Below are 22,688 nucleotides of genomic sequence, written 5' to 3'. Positions count from 1 at the left end.
GAAAAAACTGACAGCGTTCAGACAGAAATATGACGCGCACTCACGAATATGCCACAGCAGGGATGCACAGATGCAATTATTTCTTACTGTGCAGAAAGAGTTCAAGAAGTCCTGAAGTCAGTAATGTAAAAATAAATAGAAAAACAATATACTCTGAAGGAGAGTCCCAGAACAGCATCAGCTGGGAGAAAATGCCAAAACGACCAAATGATTCATGGCTCAGACAATAAAGAGGCGACCAAAGGAGGGAGAAACTACTACTTAGTCCTGATTTGTGAAAAGCAAGGACATTTACATTGAAAAAAAAACAAAAAAAAAAACTAAACATTTAGAACATACTCTAAATCATGCATGATAACTAAACTTTGGCAAGCTGAATTATCAAAGTTAAAATAAATAAATAAATAAATAATCCTAAAGCTTCGAACAGATTTAAGTTCGTGCATCGCTGCCGGCATCCAAGTTTCAAACAAATCTCCACCTGAAATAAGGAGAGAAGACAAAACGAGACAGAAGAGAAACGGGAACTCTTGTTCTCCAGCCGGGTTTCTCCACGTACCTTGCAGAGTTTCTGGTAGCGCGGCGAGGAGATGGCCATCCTCTGGAGCCTGTGTAAGAAGACCACCACTTTCTGGAGGGAGGTCCGGACCATGGCCATCATCTTAAGACTGCTACAAGTCTGCAGCAGTCTGCTCCCGGTCCGCATGCTAGCACTGCCCTACCCCGCTCATATTGTTCTCCCTCTCCCTCTCCCTCGCCAACCGACCAGACCCAAGCTAAGCTGACGTGATGCGCACACACTCTTACACACATGTACACAGAGAGGGAGAAAAAAAAAAAAAAAAAACACACTCTCCACACAGTGAGCGCAGCCTCGCTGAGCTTTCTTTCTCCCTCTTTCTAAACAGTCACCAACGCATCTCTCAGCATGCACTCACACACGCATGATGCAAGCGAGGTGGACAAGACGAGACACTCACTTTCTCCTCCACGCGGACATTCACACGCGCGCCCCGACTGCAGAGCCAGAAGAGAATTAAACAAATCACTTGCGACGGCACCCTGCAGAGTCAGGCGAGAGCGACGGAGGAGAGTGAAATGAAGAAGAAATAAAAGAAACACTGCCAGAAGAGTGTAAAGTGCCGGCAAGCTGAGAGGGGAGGAGAGAGAGAGGAGGAAGGCACGAGTTGCACTGGACGAGGAGAGGGAGAGCGCGCGTGTGTGTGTGTGTGCGTGTGTGTGCGACGCTCACTTTTTACCGCCTCTGATCCAGAGGCAGGAAGAGATGGAAGGAGTGAGGGAAACAGAGACAGAAAGATGAAAAGCAGCAGCGCGAGGGAAGACAAACAATCCCTCTGCCGTGAAGGGAGGATGACATTATGCCACGCAACAGACAGATCAATGTGCAAGAGACAGACAAAGGGAGAAAGAGAAAGGAGAGAGAGTGAGCAAGGCCAAATGAGATGTGCGCACACACACACACACACACACACACACACACACACAATAGATTTACAAAGAGGGAGGGGCTATTTCAGGCGTCTTGGGTTCCTGGAAGTATTAGTTCTATTCATTTTCTTCATTGGCAGTGTTAGCTGGAGCTCTTCCATCACTTGGATAAACATGAAACTTTGGACTAAATCTCAAGTATCAAAAAGTTTACTGGCAAATATCTCAGCAAAGAAATAAATATTAAGAAAATAAATAAATAAAAAAATCAGCCAGGTGCTTTTCAGAGAGCGTCATCCACTCACAAAGTCAGAACCTCTGATGCGTGCGCCAATATCTGCGAGAAAAAAAGCTTAAAGTGATGATTTACTGAATATGTTAACGCAGCGTAGTGAGTTATACATCATTTCAGTCCCTGTAGAGGTGTCTCCAAAGGAAAGATTAGCTAAACTGAACAAAAATGTTTTAGTAGAAGGCTCTGAAATCACACATCTAAAAAAAAGAACCCATTTAGAGTAAGTGGCCATAACGTGGTGTAAACCTATGATCGTATTAATCAATCCTCTTGCTTCTGTATTAATAAACTGAGGATATCATTTAAAAAATAACTCAAAGGTAAATGTTTATACAGACGAGCTGTTCCCTTTAATTTGCAACTCTAAGTTGTCTGTGTCTTCGGGAGAAAAACACAGCATCTAAATGATGTGCCGAGTCCAAACACGGTTCCCAAAAGCTTAACCGGGAAGAGAGACAAAGGAGAGAGCGAGCGTGAGGAGAGAAGACACGAGAGCCAAGTCCAGGGAAGATGAAAGGCTTTTGTGCATCTTTTAATTGTTACAAAAAAACCAGCTAAATATGCTTTAAGCACCAAAGTACCAAAGGGGAAAAACAGGTGACCAATCAGCTGAGATTATCACATAGCAGCCATCCATCCTCTGCACACGGGGGTATTTTCAACAGATTCATGGAGCCCGTGACTCTTATTTGACCCTTTATTTGAAAAAGAAAAAACACTGTCTCGGGACGACTGTTCTCCTCAATCACGACTTTTAAATCAGCACAAGTAGACGAATGCTGTGTTTGGCGCACGACGCACCAAAAGCACTTGATTGCCTGGTAGCTTTATATGAATGAAGGCAATCACAAAGGCAATAAAAAAAAAAAGAACAGACATAAACAAATGTTCAAGTAATGATAATTTACCAACAGGCTCGTGTACTCACATTACACACACGCACACACACGCACACACACACACACACACACACACACACACTGAAGAGCCCTGTTTAAATGAGGTTTAACTGGCTAAAGCATCCGTTTCAGTTATTCTGACACTGACAAGTGAAACAGAGTGCATTGTGGGCTCTGGAGTTACCACATATCAACAAAAAAGTATGTTTTCAAGCTGGTCAACACACAATGGACACAACACAATCAGGCAGACATCCGATCGCCCCGAGCCAAACACGCACATGCTTCGCTTGATCAAAAATCGCCTCCTCCGGCCGCCTGCACCTTAGCTCTTTCCTGCTGGAAGCTGTTACTGCAACACCTTTCAACATGTGTGCACGTGAGCGGTGTGATCAAGTTCTATTCCGCAAGCCAGCTCGAGAAATCGGATAAAGACTTTAAAAACCATGAAATGACAGAAAATGAGTTCAAGTGTATGTTAGCATTCATATCGTAGTAATTGTTCCCCTTGATGTGCCAAGCTGCGGCGGACAACATGACCGTTTCATGGCGAGAGATAAATTACACGGTTAAATTTCTAAAAAGAAAGCATAAAAAATAGAAATCAGCCATTTCCGACATATTGCATATGGATGACAATACTTTACACACACCAAGTCCAATGCTAAGATAATGAAACATCAGCTGCACTAAATGTAGAGTTTAAGTTTTCAGTGAACCGTAATCTATGAGCCAACACACGCAAGCAGCTTTAGAAAGTTTTCAAGCGTCTCCGGCACCTTTTATTTGCGCATGAATAACCCCGAATGACACCGGAGAAAAGCATAGTTTCAAAATGTTTGTGATTAAACTTGTGATTAAAAGTGACAAACCAGTGGCAGAGCAGAGCATCTCTCATCTGCAACTAATGATAAAACAAAAAGAGGATTAAAAAAGTGTCAAAAACACTCACCAACTTGCTGGTGATTAAATGCAAGCCTTTTACTGAGGTTAAAGGTCAACTCAGCTCGCCACACACTTGACCTTAAAGATAACCGTAACGGACACGATGCAGCGTGGGGTCCCTTGCAATTTTGAAAGGGCTTAAAATGACAGAGGAGATTCAATACAACAAACACAGATCGGTGTAATGGGTGGATAGAGGCGAGAACAAGAATTACTTCATAACGTGAAAAAAAAAAAGAAGAAAAAAACAGAATTATGCTTCACAAATAACAAAAGCAACCAGAGCTCAATAGTAGGTTAAAGGAAGCTCAGAAATCTGTGAGCTCATTTGTGCAGTGATTTTTTTTTTTTCTCCACTCAAACTTTGGCCTGTTTTGAAATGAAAATCATATTCAAAACAACCAAATCAAAAGGTGTTATCATTGGACTTTAGCTTTCACTTCTAAGAGACGTGCGACGTCGATGTTTTCCCTGCAGATAAGAGGTTTATTCAAAGAGCAACAGAGGCCGTGCAAAAGCTTCTCAATGTACAATCGAAAGGAGATGAGAGCAAGACTGACATGGTTAACGCCTTTTAAATGGATGTTTCAGCTTCTGAGGGAGGTGAAGAAATAACTGAATATTGTGTGCCTCTTGCAAGTATTCAAAGAGTGAGGTGAGGTGACGGTGGGACTGACATTTTACATGAAGAGTACGATGATGCGGGTCAAACGATCCCAAAGGAAAGGTCTGGGTAAATGACAAGCAAAGTGAGGGGCGACGCAAAGACACGACACTGAATTCCAAAGCAGCCCAGGACAACAGGGTCAATGAGCCGCATTCAATGCATACAAGCACTCACATGCCCTCTCTGTATGCCCTTTCGTTCACCCACCTTTAACTACCTACGAACACGGAGATGCACCCCCACACACACACACTGCAGCCTCAGATCCAGCTGCACTAATGAAGGATGACGCTGAGATAATGGGCTCGCACCTGAGCACGCACTCCACACACTCACAGCTCCTCTGCTAACTTCCAACCCTACCTCTAGTTGCCGCCTCAGCTCCTTCGCATGGGCGGAGTCCTGAGACAGGTCTTCCCTCTGGGAAGCGTCAGCCAGGACGTTGACTGTAGTTTCTGCCTCCTGGAGCCATCTGAGGAAGGACTCCAGCTCCCTGAGAGACACCTGCACCCCTTTCAGTTCACTGTCCAACTGGGTGTGACGGTCGCTCGCCCTGCCAAATGCCGTGAATAAGTCAAATACGACCCAAAAACGCAACACGAGGGACAATGGTGGATCAGGTGAGTTTTTATGTACCGGTTGTTGAGGCTGTTCCAGTTGGCAGTGTGTCTCTCTGCGACTTCTTTGATCCTCCTGGTGTCGTCGGTGGAATATTCTCGTAAAAGGTGACTGGAAAGCTCATTAAAGGCTGCGACTGTAGCCTGGCCTCGACCCAGAGATAGAAGAAACTCCTGTGAAAGAATAGGTGCGGTGATGCTGGATCATGACGCTGAAAATCGGACAGACGTGAGTCTCTGTGAACATCACGGGTCACCCTGAAGGGCCCCGTTACCCCATTTATTACTTACTCTGGACCGTTTTAGTCTTTGCTTTTAATAAGATAAATTGTCATGTGAGGCTATTAATGACCCGTAAACTTACAAACTCTCTGACACTGTTTGTTTAACCTTTGCTTAATCAAGCAGATTATTAACAGGCTCCTATTCTTTTCACAAAAAAAAGGTACACTTCACAATTTTAAATGGACAATTACTCATCAAGACAAGGCCACACAAACCAGCAGCAGGTACAACTGTTGAACTCAGTTGCCCTCTAGTGTTTGGATTGTGTACTGTCTCCAGCACACTACAGGGGCAGCACGAGGTCTCCGGGAACTCTCGGCTAAGTCATCATCACAAATCAAAATGATGGATGACGTGGACGAATGAATGTTATTAAAGTTCAAAGTGAAACCTCACAGAGGTGATTTATACATTTCCAACTGGTACAGACTCGCAAACTTAAGACGGCTATGGAGCGGAGTTTGCTTAAGCCGAAGACTTTTCCTCCATTAGGAAAAAGATTCCTGGAGTAGATATCTAGTCCATCATAATGACAAGAGCACAGAATCGCTGCAGATGACCTTTTGCAGTAACAAACATTCTTCCTAACCTTGCTGTCTTCAAGCTGTTTAGTAAGAGGATCTTTGGACCGCTGGAGAAGGTTGTGGAAGCATCCTTCATGATGTCCAATGAGGGCCTTCACTTCCTTCCTCTGCTCCTCCCACTGATTGCTGTGGCCAATCATGTTATCCAGCTGCTGGAGCCGGGCCTCCACGCCGTGCTGAGTGCTGTCCCACTGGCTGCGTACTTTCTCCACTGGAGCCAGAGACACAAGTAAATTCAACAAACAAAGACATAAAGATAAAAATGTCTCCTTGTCATCTTTGGAATAGCTTGGTTTTTTTTTTTGTTTCAGTTAGAAGTCTTTTGGAGATGCTCAGTGCAGTCATCCTCCTTTGTACGTACGTTTCTCAGTAATGGAAGTGCGAATATCGAGATCCGAGGTCTTGTTTTTGATGTTCTGTGCCAAAGTGAAAATGTCCTCAAGCTGGGGATGACGCTGCTCAAGGTCACTCTTTGTCACCTGCCAAGAGAAAAACAGATTTACATGAGGGCTGACTAAAAACAAAATCTGTTTGATGGTTTTCATTTTGATGTAACACATGAAGACTGAGGCGCCCCGACATGGGAACAGACAAACTTTTTCTGTTTGCGTCTGAAAAAACTATTGTTTCCGACACATAGAATTTAGTTCAAGCCTTTTTTTCCTCATCTTTATTTCCCAAAGTGATGATTTTGCATATTTGAAGTCAGCTATGGAAACCAGCCCCAATTCATAGCGTTTGTGTCATATGTAGCAACTCCACAAACAACTCCAGGACTTCCCTCCCTCTGCTCAACATTTCTCACCTGAAGGCGTCCTATAGTTGTCCTGATCTCCTTTGTGTCCCCCACTGTGACAATATTAGACTTGAGCATCTGGGTGATGAGCAGAAGCCAGTCGGCGAGTTCGGTGGCAGTTTGGTTGAGATCTTTGGGTGCCACGGTGTCCAGTGTGTGTGGGGTTTGGTGGTAGGGGTCCTCGCTCACTAAGCTGGCCATCTGAACGGCGGAGGGCACCGCCGACACTGGAGCAAAAGGTGAAAAAAGGGCACAAAGCTATAGGCGAGCAACGCTGACATAAACTGCTTCTTTAAAAGGAAATAAAGCAACAAGCATTTGGGATGGTAGCATCTGTGAGAAGGTGTCTTCAAATGGCTCTCAGAGGACACTACATCATGATGAATGATGCATCAGAGATTGTTTAGCATTACACAACAACTGCTTTGTTGTTCAGCCCTGTTTTGTTATCATGCACCGTCATGCTCTGGATTAAGGAACACCAAAGGATTGCAAATTTTTCCTCCAGAGAACGTATTACCGCTCAAGGAAGTGCATGTTTATGTACTGTTGAGGATCCACAGGAATTAAGTACCCAACTTTCTCACACTTGTTAAAAGTTTTAAACTTTTTTGGGACGTGCCCTTTTAGAGCGAGTGACGAATATGTAATTTGCTTTTTACCAAGCTGCTGGTGGTGGACGACATGTTGGTGATGTGCCCATGGTGAGACTGACGGCTGGAGAGATTCCCGCAGTTTGCCATCCAGTGCTTTCCAGTCTGCTGCCAGCTGCTCTATCTTACCCTACACACACACATGAGGGCACACAGAGGGCGACACACACATCATTTATGACTAAAATGAGGAAACAGAGTGTATCCAGACTTCCATAAAACAGCCAATTAAACTGCGATCATTTATGGCAAACTGAATGGGTTGCGATGCTTTAACAATATGGTATAATCACATGCCACAATTGGCCATATCTCTCGTCTAAAAATGATATTGCTGTGGACACAGACCTTCTCATGCGGCAACAGCTGCTGTTGTTTCTGCAACTCAATAGAGCGAGCCAACAGATCCTCCAGGTCCTTCTTCCTGTCCTTCATGGAGACCTCAAGAGCCTACGAAAGGCAACAACAAAAAAAAAAAAAAGGACATTTACTAAAATGATGAATCGACTTTTTTCCAAGTACATTAGCTCTTGTGATGTATTCAGGCCATCTACCTGTGCTTGGCCTGGATTCAGCCCTCGGGTCATGATTGTTTGGTGTGCGACAACGACCCAGTCTGTCAGCCTGCTCATCCTTTCCTGGAACTGGGTATGACCCAGCAGGTTGGTCTCCACCTCCCCAACTTTGTCCAGCAACTCCTGGGTCACCTGCAGAGAAGGAGGATGGATGAAAGGAGGACAAACAAGGAAAAAGTTACTTTAAAAGTTGGAGTTTGAGCTTGGATGCAGCGTTGGTGCGACTCTTACCTTGCTCCACCTGAGGTTGATGGCTCTCAGTTTTCCAACATGCTGGTCTCTGCTCTGAGGGCTCAAACCGGGACTTGCCAAGATCTGGGGAGCATGTTTGTTCACCCAACCAAGTCGTTCATTCTGTGTATCCATTTCCTCAGCGAGGGCCTGCAAGGAGAGGTGCACTGACCGTTAACCTCAGAAAATCACAAGCCGATGGAAACTGAGACGCAAGTTTTAAGAATGGGGAAGGAAAAAAAAAAATCAAGAAGAAACGATGTGCCGTGTAACGTCAATCATTCTACAACGTACTTTTCGTCTGGCTGAGTTTGTTGCCCAGAGGGAATGAAGAAAGACAGCACAGAATGACCGTTTCTTCCAACAAAACTGCATCACTTATAGCAAAAGATGCGAGTATCCTTTTTGGGTAGGTTTGCTAGTTTAGACGGGTTTTGCTTGTGATTGAGATGCACAGAGCAACTTGGCCATGCAGTTTAAGATATGGGGTGCTTCAAGGAAAATACAGCATATTAAAAAAAAAAAGCTCTCTCTACCAGCTCCGGTGCAAGAAAAGAATTCTTAGACCAACTTGATCATGCTGTACGAGTTGCTGTACCTTGAGTTCTCTGAGGTTTTTGTCAGTGGCGGAGACGGCGAGGGAGCTGGCAGCATTTTCCGCCTGCTCCAGCCACAGAGTGAGCTCCTCACGCCTCCTCACCAGGTCTGACAGGGCAGGGTCCCCTGCAGCCAACCTGAGGGCGCGCACACAGCACATTAAACACTCTGATTAGGATCTCCATTTTCTCAAAGTTGCAGGTCTCCTTGTGAAATTTACATTTAAATTGCTGCTACGTAGTGATTGACCACACTAATAAAAGATAAACAGCCTGGTGGGAATTGAGAGTGAGCTCTGACATGTATGGGATTTTTGACTGGAAAACCGAGATTTAAAAATTCTAGACGGAGCACTGTCAACATTCATAGGTGACAGCTGCCGTTTCCAAAGATACCTGCGCTGTCTGTCTAAGACCTGCCGGTTGACAGCTCTCCAACGCTGACCAAGAGTTTCCAACTTCTCCGCGAGCAGGGACTCGTCAGGAGATGAAAGTTTCCCAATTATCTGCTCCCCAGTGCGGGTCAGTCCAGCCAGGACGGGCTGATGACTCACAAGGCCCTCTTCCAGCTCCTAAAATAAGACAGGAGGAACAGAATAAAGCGAGGGAAAGAGATGGGAGTAGGACCAGGGTTCAGTCAAACATCATAATCATATTCCTTTCAGCCCAAATCCCCAGCTCAAGTCCATCTCTCCAAGCAAATCTCTTATTGACACATTGGCATGATTTACAGTGAGGCGAGATTTAAGCTGCCAAATCTCTACCTAACACCGAGACAGATTTAACTTCCCCAAGACAGACCCGTAAAGTAAGGTGAGTGATTGTACAGTGCGCCAAAGGATGAGTCAGCTAATATATCTCTAAGCCCCCCCCCACACACACACACACTTGATCCCTCGTCTCATTCTCAGCAACTGTGAAAACATGTAAAAGAGACACACAGCGGTGTAGCTGGAGCTTTGCAAATCACGCTGATAAAGGTGCTAATGGCGCTAGAGCTGTCTTCGATAATGCAGTGGCGTCAGAGAATTTGCCTCTTCTTGGAAATGAAAATACCTCTCAGTAATCAAACAAAACTATATTAAAGGCCCCTTCTCATCTTACATTTCATTCCTCGCCATTCCCGGCCCGGCGTAATGAACAGTTAAATGTGTGGTATGTTTATGAGGTACAGCATAGGACCCATTTTTCCCCTTAGGGAGTGAAATGCAATTATCTTCTGACATATCCACTGCCTATTTCCTCAAACATATTGCTGTGGCCCTCTGGGAAGTGAAATGTCTCGCTTTGAACTGACAAACATACACCGAGAGTGTGTTTATATTAGACTATTTAGCATTCAGAATGAAAAAGGTGGGATGTCAGCAAAGAGTTCTAAAAAAAAAAAAAAAAAAAAAAAGAAAAACAAACTTGAAAACTTAATCTGCATCCAGGGTGGGAAAATGACTGAGTAATACATACCTCAGTAGATGAACACATTCATACAAATCACCAATGCGTCACCTTCCACTGACCTCTTGATGTCGGTGTGCAGATTCCAGGTCCAGCTGACCCTCAGGGCCGATGCTCTCGGACAGCAGCGTCTCTGTGTCCGTCAGCCACTGAGTTAGGTCCTTTAAGTCACAGTGAAACTGCCCCCACTCCTCTACGGCACGATCAAAACTCCTGCAGAGGACAACGAACACATGTCTGCGTTAGTAACTGCTTCTTTAGTCAAACTGATCAGCACTGGGTCACCAGTGAAGACTGGAGTGGTTGCCCCACCGTCTTTGGCTTATTTGTATTTATCTTAATATCCACCAAGGTCATCGTGCTTTCATAATAACCAACTCTATGCCTTATATGGCAACGTGGCAAACAGCAAAGATGTTAAGCAACAAGCTGCAAACATTATTTGTCAAATCAGACAGGCCTGGTCTGTACTATCCATGTTTTTGTCAGAACTTTGCTCAGAGGCTGCATATAGTGAAGAGATTTTGACAACTGTAAGTCGCAGATATTAGAGGAGGCGCATGCCACTGAAAATGCCAGGATTATACCAGCAGTTGACATCAAGCGAATCTGAGTCATCAGAATGAGAAAACCAATGTATGAAGAACGTAAAACTGAACGACTGACACCGGATTATTTCTTCATCTGCTTGGACTTAAAAGAAATCTGTCCTGATCCCACACAAATTCTGAAGTCTTTCAATGATCTCTTAGCAAAATGGTCGATTCCTGTTTGTGTTGAGGCTGTTAGGGCTTCATTTAAATGTGTAAAGTGGATTTATCCATTGGGAAACGATGGGGAGAAAAGAACTTTTAAGGGTAAATGTTAAAAAAAAGGTAAAGTTCAGTGCTGCTGCTGAACAAAGAAATACTGACCCAAGAGGCTGATGACTGAAATAGTACCAAAAAGATTTTAAAAAAGGCAGGCACTTCTTCTTTCTGCATCGCTTTAAGTAGAACAAAACTGATCAGTTATACAAGTTGAGGAGATGAGGATTGGATGAGAAGTCTTACAAAACACGCTCCCTTCTTTTGATTGAGAACGATGCCTCAGGGTTATTCCTCTGCATTTGAATGCAATCTCAAAATTAGTTCTCCAAGTTTTCTCTCTTTCCAAATGATGGCGGTTTATGCCTGAGGAATTGCGAGGACGGCGGTCAAGGTCACCCACTTTGTGTGAATGAGGGAACGAATATGTGAATGAACGTTGATGCCAAAGGAGTTGCTTTGATTTTAACCAAGGTCAGCATGTGTGTGTTCCACCACATCCTGCACCCTCTATCTGCTCCCGCTGCTTGCCGACGGGCAAACAGCTGGCATTCAGTTTCCCTGCAGCTCGAAACAAATGCACTGAAATAAAGATTCACAAACATCCCTTAAAAAAAAGGAAAAAAAAGAAAAAAGCTTTTTCCATCAGAGTTTTACTCTGTGGAAGACAGATTGAAAATTTGATGTCACACTTAACTTCAACCTGGAGAGTCTGTAATTGAAATCGGTCGGCATACCCTTTGCGCTGATTGTACATGCGATTGAGGCGGTCCCACTCGGCATTGAGCTGTGTGAGGGCGTCTTCCATTTGGGCCACCTCAGCAGGAGAAGCATCTCGGATCGCATCAGGCTGGCGTTCATGGATCCCTGTGACCGGCTCACTCAGTTGCTCCAGATTCTCCTTAATATTCTGTGAAATAAATATATATATATATATATATATATGAGTAAAAGAGGACCAACAACAACGTTCATGCAACAAGTGACAGATGAACTTCCCACCGCTGATAATCAGAACAACAATCCTCAATAATCACACCCCCGGTTCTGATGATGTGATTACATCAAAAGCTTTGTTTCGGACAACCACCCCTAAGGTTTCCTAGACACTGGTTGTTTGAAATAAAATACCATAGTTGACTTCTTGGACAAGTCTAAAATAACAACTTCTGATTGGGCAGGTTGGATAGAGGAGCGGTGCCCACCCTCAGTGTGTCTTCCTGGGTAGAAAAGTCTTCGTAAAGCCCCCCGCAGAGCTCCGTGGAGTTCAGTAGCAGCTCATTGTCGGCCATGGTGAGGAGAACTTTGTTGATCTCCAACAGGTAGTCAGAGGGAGTCAGGGACAGAGTGCTGCTAAGATCTGGTGCAGACATCTCCTACGTCACAAAGCACGAGGAAAAATAACATTTTACTCATGGTTTCATCATAATCTCACAACCACCAGGTCACATTAATAACAACAATAATAATTCATTCATAAAGGCTGACAAAGAATAGGTACAAACAACAAAGACTAGACACTAAAGATACTCTAAAACAGACCTACGTCACCGTTTTATTTAAACACACCCCGAGTGGGAAAACTTTCAACATGGCTCCCTCTGCTAATCATGGGACTAAGAGCACAACAAGCGAATATAAGCTTAAATGAAAGGTTGTCTTAACAGGTAGCAACCGATTTAAGACATTTTTTCCCGTTTTATAACCCTGTGAATCAGGGGATAAAGAATACAAAGGCAGGTTACAAAATATTTGGAGCAAACTATCCATTAAATCATTTTCAGTGAAAATTGAACTGTCAGAATGCACCTTTAATGTTACTCTGCAAATGCAAAAACATTTAGAACATTTAAATTCCAAAGTCACACAGATTATAAATGGGAGACTCAAAATAATCCATCTGGGTTTGTCAAAATACTTTACAATAACGACTTTATCCATATCCGTCTTCCAAGCCTGGATTCCAGCTGTCTTGATGAATTACAGCAAACCTTTTGGCTCTTTTCTCTTTACTTTTCATGGTTTTGTAAAAAAAAAAAAAAAAAAAAAAAAAAAAAAACTTCTTTCTGAATTTCACAGCAGCCCTTCCAAATTATAAATGCACTTTCTGTGTTTTTCAAGCAGGTCCAACAGTTTTGTGGTCATTGAGCCAGCTGCCACTCTGTGTGCATCACCCATGTAAAGTCATGTGTCTGCTCCCATCAGGTGCCTTTCCTCTATATTCTGTCAGAGGAAGAGAAGTCCCCTCCACCACTGAGGCTAATCATCAAGAGTGCTGTAGCTATGGTTTCGTAGCTCGGATGGTGCCGTCTGGCACAGCTGGGCACAAATAGATTCCTGCTGAAAGTGCTCTGCTGTTTGACCACCAGGGCCACGAGAGGCTGCGAGATAATGTGCAACGGCTTGTGACCCCGTCTTCAAAACCAGAGAAGCACAGTGCCAGCCAAATCAGATTTTGTGGTACTTGGCTCTGAGACCACTTTCCCAGCAGACTGCAGCCAAGAATGCTGCACTAGCTACAGCGGACTTGTAAAAGATGTGCAACATCTTGATGTACAAATTAAATAATCGAGGCTTTTTTGAAAAATAGAGGCTGCTCTATCGAGTCTTGTCGTCAGCCCCTGTGATGGATTTCCTGCCCAGTCTGAAGTGCAAGCATCCCTCCACTACTTCTTAATGTTTGAATGTACAACACAAGTCTGTGTGCACTTCTAAGCTCCCTTACCTCAGATGAAGACTCTGCCTGCTCTCTGAAGGTTTGAGAAGATGATGACTCCACAGAGACGTCGACTTGCCTGACTTTCCGCTTTCTCAGCTCCTTAAAGCAAGCAGACGCGCCAATAAGTCCAATTAATTACAAGTCAACAAAGCACACATTGTTACAACGATCCGCTTTTGATGACGACAGAACCTATGTTTAAAAATCTCACCCTGTGAGCAGAATATTGGCTCTGCAGCCGGAGCAGCATAAGTCTCAACTCCTCCCTTTGACCCTCATCGGGGGTTTGCTGCAGCAGTTCTTCTCCCCTTCTCAGCAAGTCTTCCATGCTGGCTTTCTCCTCATCCATCTGTTGCAGGGAGGCACAGGGGAAGAGTTCACATTGAGCATCCAAGAGCTTGCAGATCAAAAGCGGAGCCATTTTTTTTTGTAATTGGAGCAATTTAGAATGCATCTAAAATCCAACCAAACAAGTAGCGAGTGGCTCAGGCTACAGGCGATGTTGACGCCTCTTAGAAAAATAAGGATTAAAACACAGAGGAAGCCTATCGACTGGCACAATGACCTTGGTTTGGATCAGTCTGGTTTTTTTTCTGCTTTACGTCAAAAACCTTTATATCCAAATTGAATTCAAACTCGTTAAACCTCGAGATGCCCGATCAATACTCGTCTTATCAGGTATAAACTGAAGACAAAAATCTCCCAATTCTTTGCTTTTGATTAAATTCCTCTAGAAAGTTGCAAAGAATTCCTGACCTTTTCTGCTTGCAAGGTTTTAAAAAAAAACTATACGAACATTGCTAAAATGGTTTGATTGAAAAAGGTAAACCCGAGTACCTTGTCGTCATCATCCTGGATGTGTACCAGGTTCTCCTGCTGCTGCAGAGTCCTCAGTGTGTCCTGCAGCTCCGCCTGAAGGTCCTTTATCTCAGTGGGGGCCACGGTTTTAACAGTGTGAGTCTGACTTTCTGCTTGGACCTCCTGACTGTGAGTGACCTGATTCAAAAAAAAAAAAAAAGAACAAAAACAAACCTCAGGCGGCTCAGTCTGAGTTGCTGATGTACATGTAATTATCTGACTGTTTAAAAGAGGCAGACTTCATACAGCCAAACTGAGCCTTGCAGTCCTGGCAGCTGTTATTCTGCATATTTGTAATTAATTATAAGTCCATGATACATGATGTTGTGTTAAGTAACGATTGAAATGGTTCTATGTTCTCGCAGCCTCTGCTAATGACAGTTACCTGCACCAGCTGAGGTGCCTGCTGATTCATCTCAACACCTCCCAACTCCAGACTGGCCATCATCTGCATGGCAGAAGAAAAGAAAAAGACCGTATAACAGTGTTTTGACCTTTTAAGCCTACCCCTGAACTGAATTCCCCACAGTGAACCGATCACCGTAATATTCTTAAGGTGCGGCTTTTTTGTACCTTGGCAGTTTTGACGTGTTGGGAAACTTTGTCGAAATTGCAATTGAGCTCAGCTAGTTTGGGCTCTACCACATCTCGGCAGGCGGGGCCCCTGCTGGTCATCAGGATGACAGCTTGGTCCCTCACGTTGTCCACACGTAGACTGATATCCTCCAGCTCCTCCAGCATGCTCTGCAGGTAGAACAAAGAGCAGCTGTTCACCTGTGCATCGGTTTCTGAAGTCGGTCTCTCTTGCACTGGAGAGCAGCGAAGTTAGTCAGACCTGAGAGAGCTTATTGCTGGTGATCGAGGGTAGCTGGGGCCAGCTGATATTTGGTGGGGTTAAATACAAAGGAAGGCTTATGATTCAAACTAGAGATTCAAAATGTTTAACTTACTTGACACCACCATACAAGACTTGCATTCTCCTCTTTCCTATTCTTATTCAACTTGCCTCTTTCTCAGTGTCATTCATGCAAACCCCTCTAACGATTATGAGAAAACGGCGTCTCCAATGCATGGTTTTTGAAAAATCTCCATGGGTTTTAGTAGAACCTGTTACCCTACAGAAGCAGTGATCTCAGCAAAGTCATTTTAAACTATACTTGATATTTTCAGGCTTGTTCCAGTCTAAGCTTTGTCGATTCTTACATCGTGTTCAGACTTCACAGTCAAAGTAATCAGTCTTTGAAGATGAGGTGGATCCAGAGGGTTGACAGTGATGCAGTCCTTCCTTACCTTCAACATGTTGTCCCGTTCTGTGGGGGCCAGCCGCTCAGCCTCATCCAGGTGGATCTGGGTCTGGTAGAGCCAGGTGCTGATGTGAGCCAAGTTCTCGTCAAAAATTTCCACCTCGTTCTGGTGACTCTGCCCAAACACAAAGAAAACAAGAGGCGCCGTGATTTCCTTGAGGAAATCCAAACTGGCTCTGTTCAGATATGAACATATGTTAACTGAAGAGGTGATTTACATGCATTTGTTGTATTTTGTTCCTCTGCACAGCTTCAGCAATCACTTCAACAACACAATGAGGAAGTGAGAGATGGAAATATTTCAGAGAGATAACCTTGTGTTGCCAATTTCTCTTTTTTTCCAACAGTAAAAAGAACTCTTTAAACAAAAAAAAAAAAAAAAAAAAACTATTCAGAATTTAAAACTTACCTTGAGCCTTAAGCAATAAATGTGAATACAATGTGTTTTATAAATGCAATAGTCAGGAGTGGCCTTTGCCCAGCTGCAAAGTGCGTCAGAAGCGTGAAGCTATGAGAACTGCAGGTGGGAGAATCTTCTTACTCAGATTAAACAAATGAAGAGTTGCTGCCTTCTTTATTTTATCTGATTGTACACTAAATTTGCCCTCACCAGAACAGTGCTGAGCCAGTCTTCGGTCCAGGTGTGGACGCGGCCCCAGGCTTCATTGAGGCCGCAGAGCTTGTCCTCCAGCTGAGCCTCGCTGCCCTCCACCAGAGTCTGCAGACCTGCACTGGTCTCCATCAGGCCGGACAGCTCCACCTTCCGACGCTCCGACTCCTTCAGCAGGCCCTGGTTGAGGGACACGTGTGTCAGCAGTTTATAGATAATTCATATATGTGTACATTTCTCTCACTGTGTTGTGCACAAAAAAGCCTGACTTGGAAATAACAAAAACTTTTTTAACAAGAGCTTTTCAATCCTGAAGTAGCCGTCTTCTTCTCATAATGTTGATCTTTAACCTCTGTGTTAGAAAGAGAAATCCGTGCATGTTCAGAAGCATCAAGCTGCTTCTTTGCTCCATCTGCTGGCAAGTGAGAAAAGTATTTCTCCAAAGAGATAAACTCAAAGGTATGCTTGATATGGAAAACTTCACCCTGTCTAAACATGCCTGATCACACAAGCTTGGAAAGATTCAAAGTAATCTGAGCTTTTACTGTTGCTTCTCATATATTTCATTCATTTCTCTAAATCAGATGCAGCCCACGGCTTTTCTTATCTTGTCAGCTTTTTATAAATTTGCATTACAAAGTATGAAAACCATCATAATAAACTGGATTGAAAAGAATAATAATGATTTGGACTGAAATGGATTATAAATGGATTGAATTGGACCCCATCTATCTGTTCCTTATAGTACCTTGAGATGACTTTTGTTGTGAATGACAGCCACATAAACCAAGCTAATCTAAGAAGCTAAAGTGCAATAACAATTTAAATTAAAAGAAAGCTGTCTGTTCTATCAGTAAACCTCTACACACATGGACAGCGACCTACATTCGCCCACGCGATCTCAGCATCAATGTCAGCTGGCATGTCTCCGCAGCTGTTTTTCTTTTGGAGCTGGATCTCATTTGCGTTCAACCAGTCCTGCAGGGACGCACTCTCCTTCTCCAACTTTTGGGACAGGGACAGAGCTTTCTCCAGATCCTGCTTGCCTTCTGTCACCTGTGAAAAGACAGAGCAGGCCTCAGAGCTACTTCGGAAGTCATGGATCTCATTTGCAATGCAGCAAGAGCTGAATGCTAGAATTAACTTCAAAAAAAGAAAAAGAACGAGTTACCTGAGCCCCCAAGTCATTGTAGAGCAGTTTAAGAGCAGTAAGCTGTTCATCCATCGCCTTGGGATTCTCGGTCTGCTGTTTCTGCACAATCTGTCGACCTGTTTTAATCACCGTCTCTACTTCCAGCTTCACTTCACTCAGCAACTTGTACAGTTTCTAAACACAAAACGGCACCATATTTATATTCATATGGAAGACATTGTTGGTGTCTGCAGAATTAGGAAGCTGCACAACGGTGATCGGGGAAGGTTCTCACCATACAACCATTAAGGTGGGACTGGATTTTGTCTGGCTCCACGTCTTTAACATCCAGGACGTGCAGCTCAGCTTTAGCACCTTCCAAGACCCTTTTACAGTCCAACATGCGCTGTTCAAAATTAGCAGGCTTCTGGAATAGCTGGTACTTTGTGGAGATCTCCCTCAGTTTCCTCTGCATGCAGAGCAAAGCAAAAAGTTCAAGTTATGCATGTTCCTTCCTCAGAGCTCACTACACTTCCTGACATTGTCCAGTAGGAGGCAGTGTTACCTGCAGTTGGTCCAACATGGTCCCACCACGGGCAGCTTTGCCGTCGGTGGTGGGAGGAGGTAAGTTAACCACATTCCTTCTCCTCATCTCCTCTACAGTCACCTCGTGGGCTGCAATCTCCGCACCAATAGTCTGAAAGAAAAGTAAAAAAGAGCACATGTAGCTTAACTGGGATACACACTGTGAATCTGTGCATTTATTGCATGTTTTCCTTGTTTTTATAGGCATGTAACATTCAGGTAGATTTCAGCATGTTTTATGAGATATACTACTGATTCTTGAGGACTTGCTGGATGTAGGCCCTTCAGGCTTGGATCATTTTCTGGGAACCAAATCTAATTTGGTGCGAGTGTGCGCGCTGTACCTGTGCCTCCTGGGGGAGCTGGAACGCGTCAATGCGATCGGTGAGGTAGGAGGTGAGTGTGTGGTCCAGCTGGCTCAGGGATTCCTGCAGGGTTTGGAGCGCCTGCTCATTCTCCTTCAGTGTCTGCAGCTGCTGCTCAAGACTGATCTGCCGGTTCACCGCCTGAATGACAACATGAAAACAGAAACTCAGGGCGTATACCAAAAGTGTGCTAATAAACGCACCATGTAATGATATCTCATTAGGGCGACTTGTTCCAGGAAAATAAGACACATTTGCAAAGAATACTGAAAAAGACTAACAAATAACTTGTAATGATAATAATAATAAAAGCCAAAAGCATCCACACACAAGCACAAAGACAAAGTCCTGACCTGGTGATTGAGTTGCTCGTAGCGGGAATTGAAGGCCTCGAGTTTTTCACTAATGAGTTCATCAAGTATGCCCCCGTCAATCAGCGTCTGACCCAGCTCTCTGATTTGGGTCCGGTTGTCCCCGGGGTGGCGGAGCACACACTCCAAAGACTAGTGGCGAGCGAAGAGACGGAGAGCAGGGTGTACACATGAGAAACGAGGCGGGATAAATCAAGCAACAGAGGAAAGTAAGGAAATGAGTGTGAGGAAGTGAAATTCCCAGATAACAGTAAAACAGTCCAACACTGAAAGAGCTTAATTTCATCAAAACAGACCCAAGACTGTCGAGGTTGGAGAGAGTAAATTAAATCCAGCAAATGAGAGTATGTGTGCAGGTTTGTGCATGAAAAATTTAGAAAGAAGCAAAAAGCTGAGCGAACAGAAGAAGAAGCAGATGCAGGGACTGCTCGGCTGGATGTGTGAGACAGAAGCAAATCAAAAAGAGACAATAACTGAAGGAGAAATGAGACCCGACTAAGAGAGAGTGAGTTAGTGGACTGACGTCGCACTGTTGATGTGCGTTCATTGAAAGTACTTTTCCTTCCCGGGGGGGGGGGGGGGGGGGGGGGGGGGGGGGGTACAGCCCTCCCCAACAACCCCCACCCAAAAGCAGTGAGCCCGAAACGGGAGGAATGACGGCATGAAGGGTGAAAGAACAGAGTTCAGACGGGTGAAGAGGGAGAGAGAGAGAGAGAAAGAGAAGCACTTGTTGGGGGAGGGATGGAAAGAAAAGAAGCCAAAAGCATTTGATGAGAGGGACAAAGATGAGATGGAGACAGGTTGGCTTTAAGGGTGTTCAGTTTCCTTCATCCCCATGTGATGCCACAGAAGCAGCACAGTGATTAAAGTGAATTTGACAGTCGTGCTGCAGGCGGTCTACAGATATAGCAGCGAAGCTAGTCTGAGCGGAAGAACCTTGAAAGACAAATGAAGGTACTAACATGTAGTTTTACTTAGAACTGAATAGTTAGCCTGCGGACTTGAGCTTTTTCCATTTGAAATGAACTTACACGTGCCGTGGACATAAGTGGCACGGTCATTTTCAGTGCTCATCGAACACATCGTCAATAAAAAAAAAAATTGCTTTATCGGCTTCCAACGGGCAGTGTATGTACCAACCACTCTGTCAGCATCAATGTTTAAATGTCATGAAAAATCCTATCAGAAAAACACGCAAAGTTTAACAAAATCATTAGTTGTGATTTGCACATTTATGAAGAGACTTTTTCTTTAAAAAAAGGATGTAAATTATAGCCCATTTCCTTCCCTTTGACACAAGCCCTCAGACACAGGGAATTGATTATTCTTAAGTGATTTGGCATATAAACACATGTCCTATAATTATGCAAATGTTATAGAATGTTAGGTCTAATGTTTTTGTTGTTTTGTGAGTTGTTTTTATAAGACCATTATAAGACCAACTATGCGGTCGGCAGCCCTGTATTAAAGGAAGCTACTGTCCCATATACATGCTCCAGCTGAATTGCTCCGACTCTATTATCAATCCTAAACATTTGAAGGTAAAGAGACAGTTGGAGAGAACTATTCAATGCGATTACACACGACTTTGAGTGCTTGTACCTCCAGAGCTTCGTTAACAGCCTCAGTGCTTTCCGGCAGGTTGTCAGTAGCTTGCACTTTCTCCTCCAGAGAGCTGAGCCAGCTCTGCTCCATGTCCAGGTACTGAAGCAGCTCCATCCAACAGGACCAAACTTCCTGCACACCGACAACATTTTGAAGAACAGATCAAACAAACGTATCATGCGACAGGTGTGTCGCATAAAGCATAAAGCATGCCGTTAAAGCGCAAAATGAGTGTCAAAAACTGAATAAAAAAATACATCCTACATCAAAAATGTAATCAGCAAACATCTAAAGACAAAACGGCACGATGACTAATGGGTTTCACATTGCATTCATGAGCGTGACATATCTGACCTTTACTCTGCAGAGGGCGGCAATCAAAAACAGTGCCTGCAACTAGCACTTGGACTAAGGCTGGCTCTGAAAGCTAATAAACTGACAAGTCAAATAAACATAATTGTCACTGAAATACGTCAGATGTAAGCTAACTGAGGCAAAGCTGAGTCAATGTTGCAATAAGGCATGAATTACTTGATGCAATAAGTAATAATAATTCTTATAATAATTAATAATATTTCTTATTCCCATGTCTTAAACACTGTGAAGCTCATGCACATCCTTTTTTTTTTTCCACAACTCATCACAACAATTACCTCCAGGGTGTGACATTTGCTCTTGAGGCGGTCACAGAGCTTGTGGTAGTTGGCGAGTACCCCGTCCAGTTCCGAGGTCAGCTCCTGTCCAAACTCGCCACCGGGGTGTGACGTTCGGGACACGAGCAGGTTGATGCTGTCTTTCAGGATCTTCACCTTCACCTCTTTCTGTAGCACGTCCTCTTTAGCCCGCTGTCAGAGACGAGAAGAGGACAAAGTCAGCAGAGACGCACAGAAAGCCCAACATTTTTAATCAGACAAGCGCCACATTTCACCACTCCCACCTTCATCTCCTCCAGCGACGCCTCCAACTCCTCAGGACTCTTGTACTCAAAGTCTCTCATGAGAAACTCTTCATCGACTTGAGCCATCCACTCCTGCATCTCCGCCAGGTCTTTCTTTAAATTCACTTGCTTCTCTTGACTTTCTGACACATGCTCCCGGTGGCTCAGGAGCTGGAAACGCATCCATCAGGTTTTTAAACAAGGAGCAAAATCATTTAGAAGTCTTTCTGAACCTTGCATTAGCTAACAGCTACTGAGGCCCAAAATGAACATTGCATCTACATAAAAAATACCATAATCCAAGGTTTTTAAGACAAAAACCACAGAGCACAAACAGTTTCTTGTCACCTGTTTGCTGAGCATGGCCCACCTTCCCTGGCACTCATCCAACTTATCCTGTCCCCACTTGGCCAGTCCTGGGACTGCAGTCGCCTGCACAGCACTCACATTCTCTTCCATCTGCTTTACTGAACGTTCCACCAACTCCATCTCATTAACGTACTCCTGGTCCAGAGAAAGAAAGGAAAGCTTTAAACATAATCATAAAAAGGCCAGGGAGGGATTCTATAACTTTACTGGATTGCCATCTAAAAAGGTCCAAAGAGTAGGATGTGGTCACATCTAGCTGCAAAGTTTCAAACTGCGACCAACTGAATATCCACTGAATCACAATGCCCTTCCAAGTGTGTAGGAGAAACCACAGGGAAGGCCAAATGTGCCAACTCCAGAGCAAGATGCTTGGTCTGTCTGGTCTTGTGAAAATACAGTTCAAACATAACTGCATATCCATGGTCTTTACCAAAAAAAAGTTACTTTAAATAATAACATTTTTCATTACAATGTCCAAACTCTGTTCGTTTTCTTCTCACCTTACACTGATGAAGCTCTTCCTGTAGATGCTCCCTTTCACCCAACCCTGTGGCGTCCCGAGACAACAGCTCCTGGACCGCGTTCAACCAACTCTCCACTTGCTGCAAACGCACCTAAATGCATCATGGAAACCGCGGCGTTAACAATACTCAGCTGTATAAAACACCACTGAGGTTTCAAACAATAAAATGGCCATGAAGTTCCACATTACTCAAGTCATAAATAATCACAGCTGCTCTACCTGGTTGTCCTTCATGCTACCCAGAATGCACTGCAGTGTGCCATGCTCCTCGCGGGCCTTGGAGGACAGCTGACTCCATTTTTGTAGTTCTGCAGGATCGGAGGCTTGCTGCGTTTGCTCAATCTCTAGACACAGGCCCTGAGGTAAGCGACAGATGAGGCTTAAAATGAGACCTCAAAGCATTGAGAGATTAACAGTCGTCCTTGGAAACTCTTGAAATTATCTCTTAAAGTGACGGCGA

At 44.1% G+C, this 22,688-nt stretch overlaps 1 protein-coding gene across 7 annotated transcripts in view; it reads right to left on the bottom strand.

Annotated features, from left to right (window-relative positions):
- The window catches only part of utrn (utrophin), a 152,697-nt gene that overhangs the window by 96,955 nt on the left and 33,054 nt on the right, over positions 1-22,688 (bottom strand). For 5 of the 7 annotated variants that reach the window (XM_072361730.1, XM_072361728.1, XM_072361731.1 and 2 more), the window contains 33 exons: positions 22,448-22,585; positions 22,206-22,319; positions 21,685-21,840; positions 21,337-21,507; positions 21,053-21,244; positions 20,397-20,531; positions 18,777-18,926; positions 18,403-18,564; positions 18,039-18,170; positions 17,769-17,942; positions 17,513-17,668; positions 17,227-17,397; positions 16,342-16,521; positions 15,718-15,846; positions 15,001-15,171; positions 14,813-14,875; positions 14,407-14,565; positions 13,781-13,918; positions 13,576-13,668; positions 12,056-12,226; positions 11,588-11,760; positions 10,107-10,257; positions 8,989-9,164; positions 8,595-8,730; positions 7,997-8,146; positions 7,745-7,897; positions 7,539-7,640; positions 7,200-7,320; positions 6,547-6,764; positions 6,103-6,220; positions 5,747-5,952; positions 4,892-5,046; positions 4,619-4,808 (listed from right to left, as the gene is read on the bottom strand). In XM_072361730.1, the coding sequence (XP_072217831.1) occupies positions 4,619-4,808; positions 4,892-5,046; positions 5,747-5,952; positions 6,103-6,220; positions 6,547-6,764; positions 7,200-7,320; positions 7,539-7,640; positions 7,745-7,897; positions 7,997-8,146; positions 8,595-8,730; positions 8,989-9,164; positions 10,107-10,257; positions 11,588-11,760; positions 12,056-12,226; positions 13,576-13,668; positions 13,781-13,918; positions 14,407-14,565; positions 14,813-14,875; positions 15,001-15,171; positions 15,718-15,846; positions 16,342-16,521; positions 17,227-17,397; positions 17,513-17,668; positions 17,769-17,942; positions 18,039-18,170; positions 18,403-18,564; positions 18,777-18,926; positions 20,397-20,531; positions 21,053-21,244; positions 21,337-21,507; positions 21,685-21,840; positions 22,206-22,319; positions 22,448-22,585 (5,004 nt within the window). Of the gene's footprint in view, positions 1-559; positions 754-4,618; positions 4,809-4,891; positions 5,047-5,746; positions 5,953-6,102; positions 6,221-6,546; positions 6,765-7,199; positions 7,321-7,538; positions 7,641-7,744; positions 7,898-7,996; positions 8,147-8,594; positions 8,731-8,988; positions 9,165-10,106; positions 10,258-11,587; positions 11,761-12,055; positions 12,227-13,575; positions 13,669-13,780; positions 13,919-14,406; positions 14,566-14,812; positions 14,876-15,000; positions 15,172-15,717; positions 15,847-16,341; positions 16,522-17,226; positions 17,398-17,512; positions 17,669-17,768; positions 17,943-18,038; positions 18,171-18,402; positions 18,565-18,776; positions 18,927-20,396; positions 20,532-21,052; positions 21,245-21,336; positions 21,508-21,684; positions 21,841-22,205; positions 22,320-22,447; positions 22,586-22,688 lie in introns of those variants that run through there. The other 2 variants (XM_072361729.1, XM_072361735.1) reach the window with 2 other exon arrangements.

The sequence above is a fragment of the Leuresthes tenuis genome, unplaced genomic scaffold (genome assembly GCF_036924035.1).
Source record: "Leuresthes tenuis unplaced genomic scaffold, fLeuTen1.0.hap1 SCAF_13, whole genome shotgun sequence".
NCBI lineage: Eukaryota > Metazoa > Chordata > Actinopteri > Atheriniformes > Atherinopsidae > Leuresthes > Leuresthes tenuis.
This window is presented reverse-complemented; position numbering and strand designations above follow the sequence as displayed.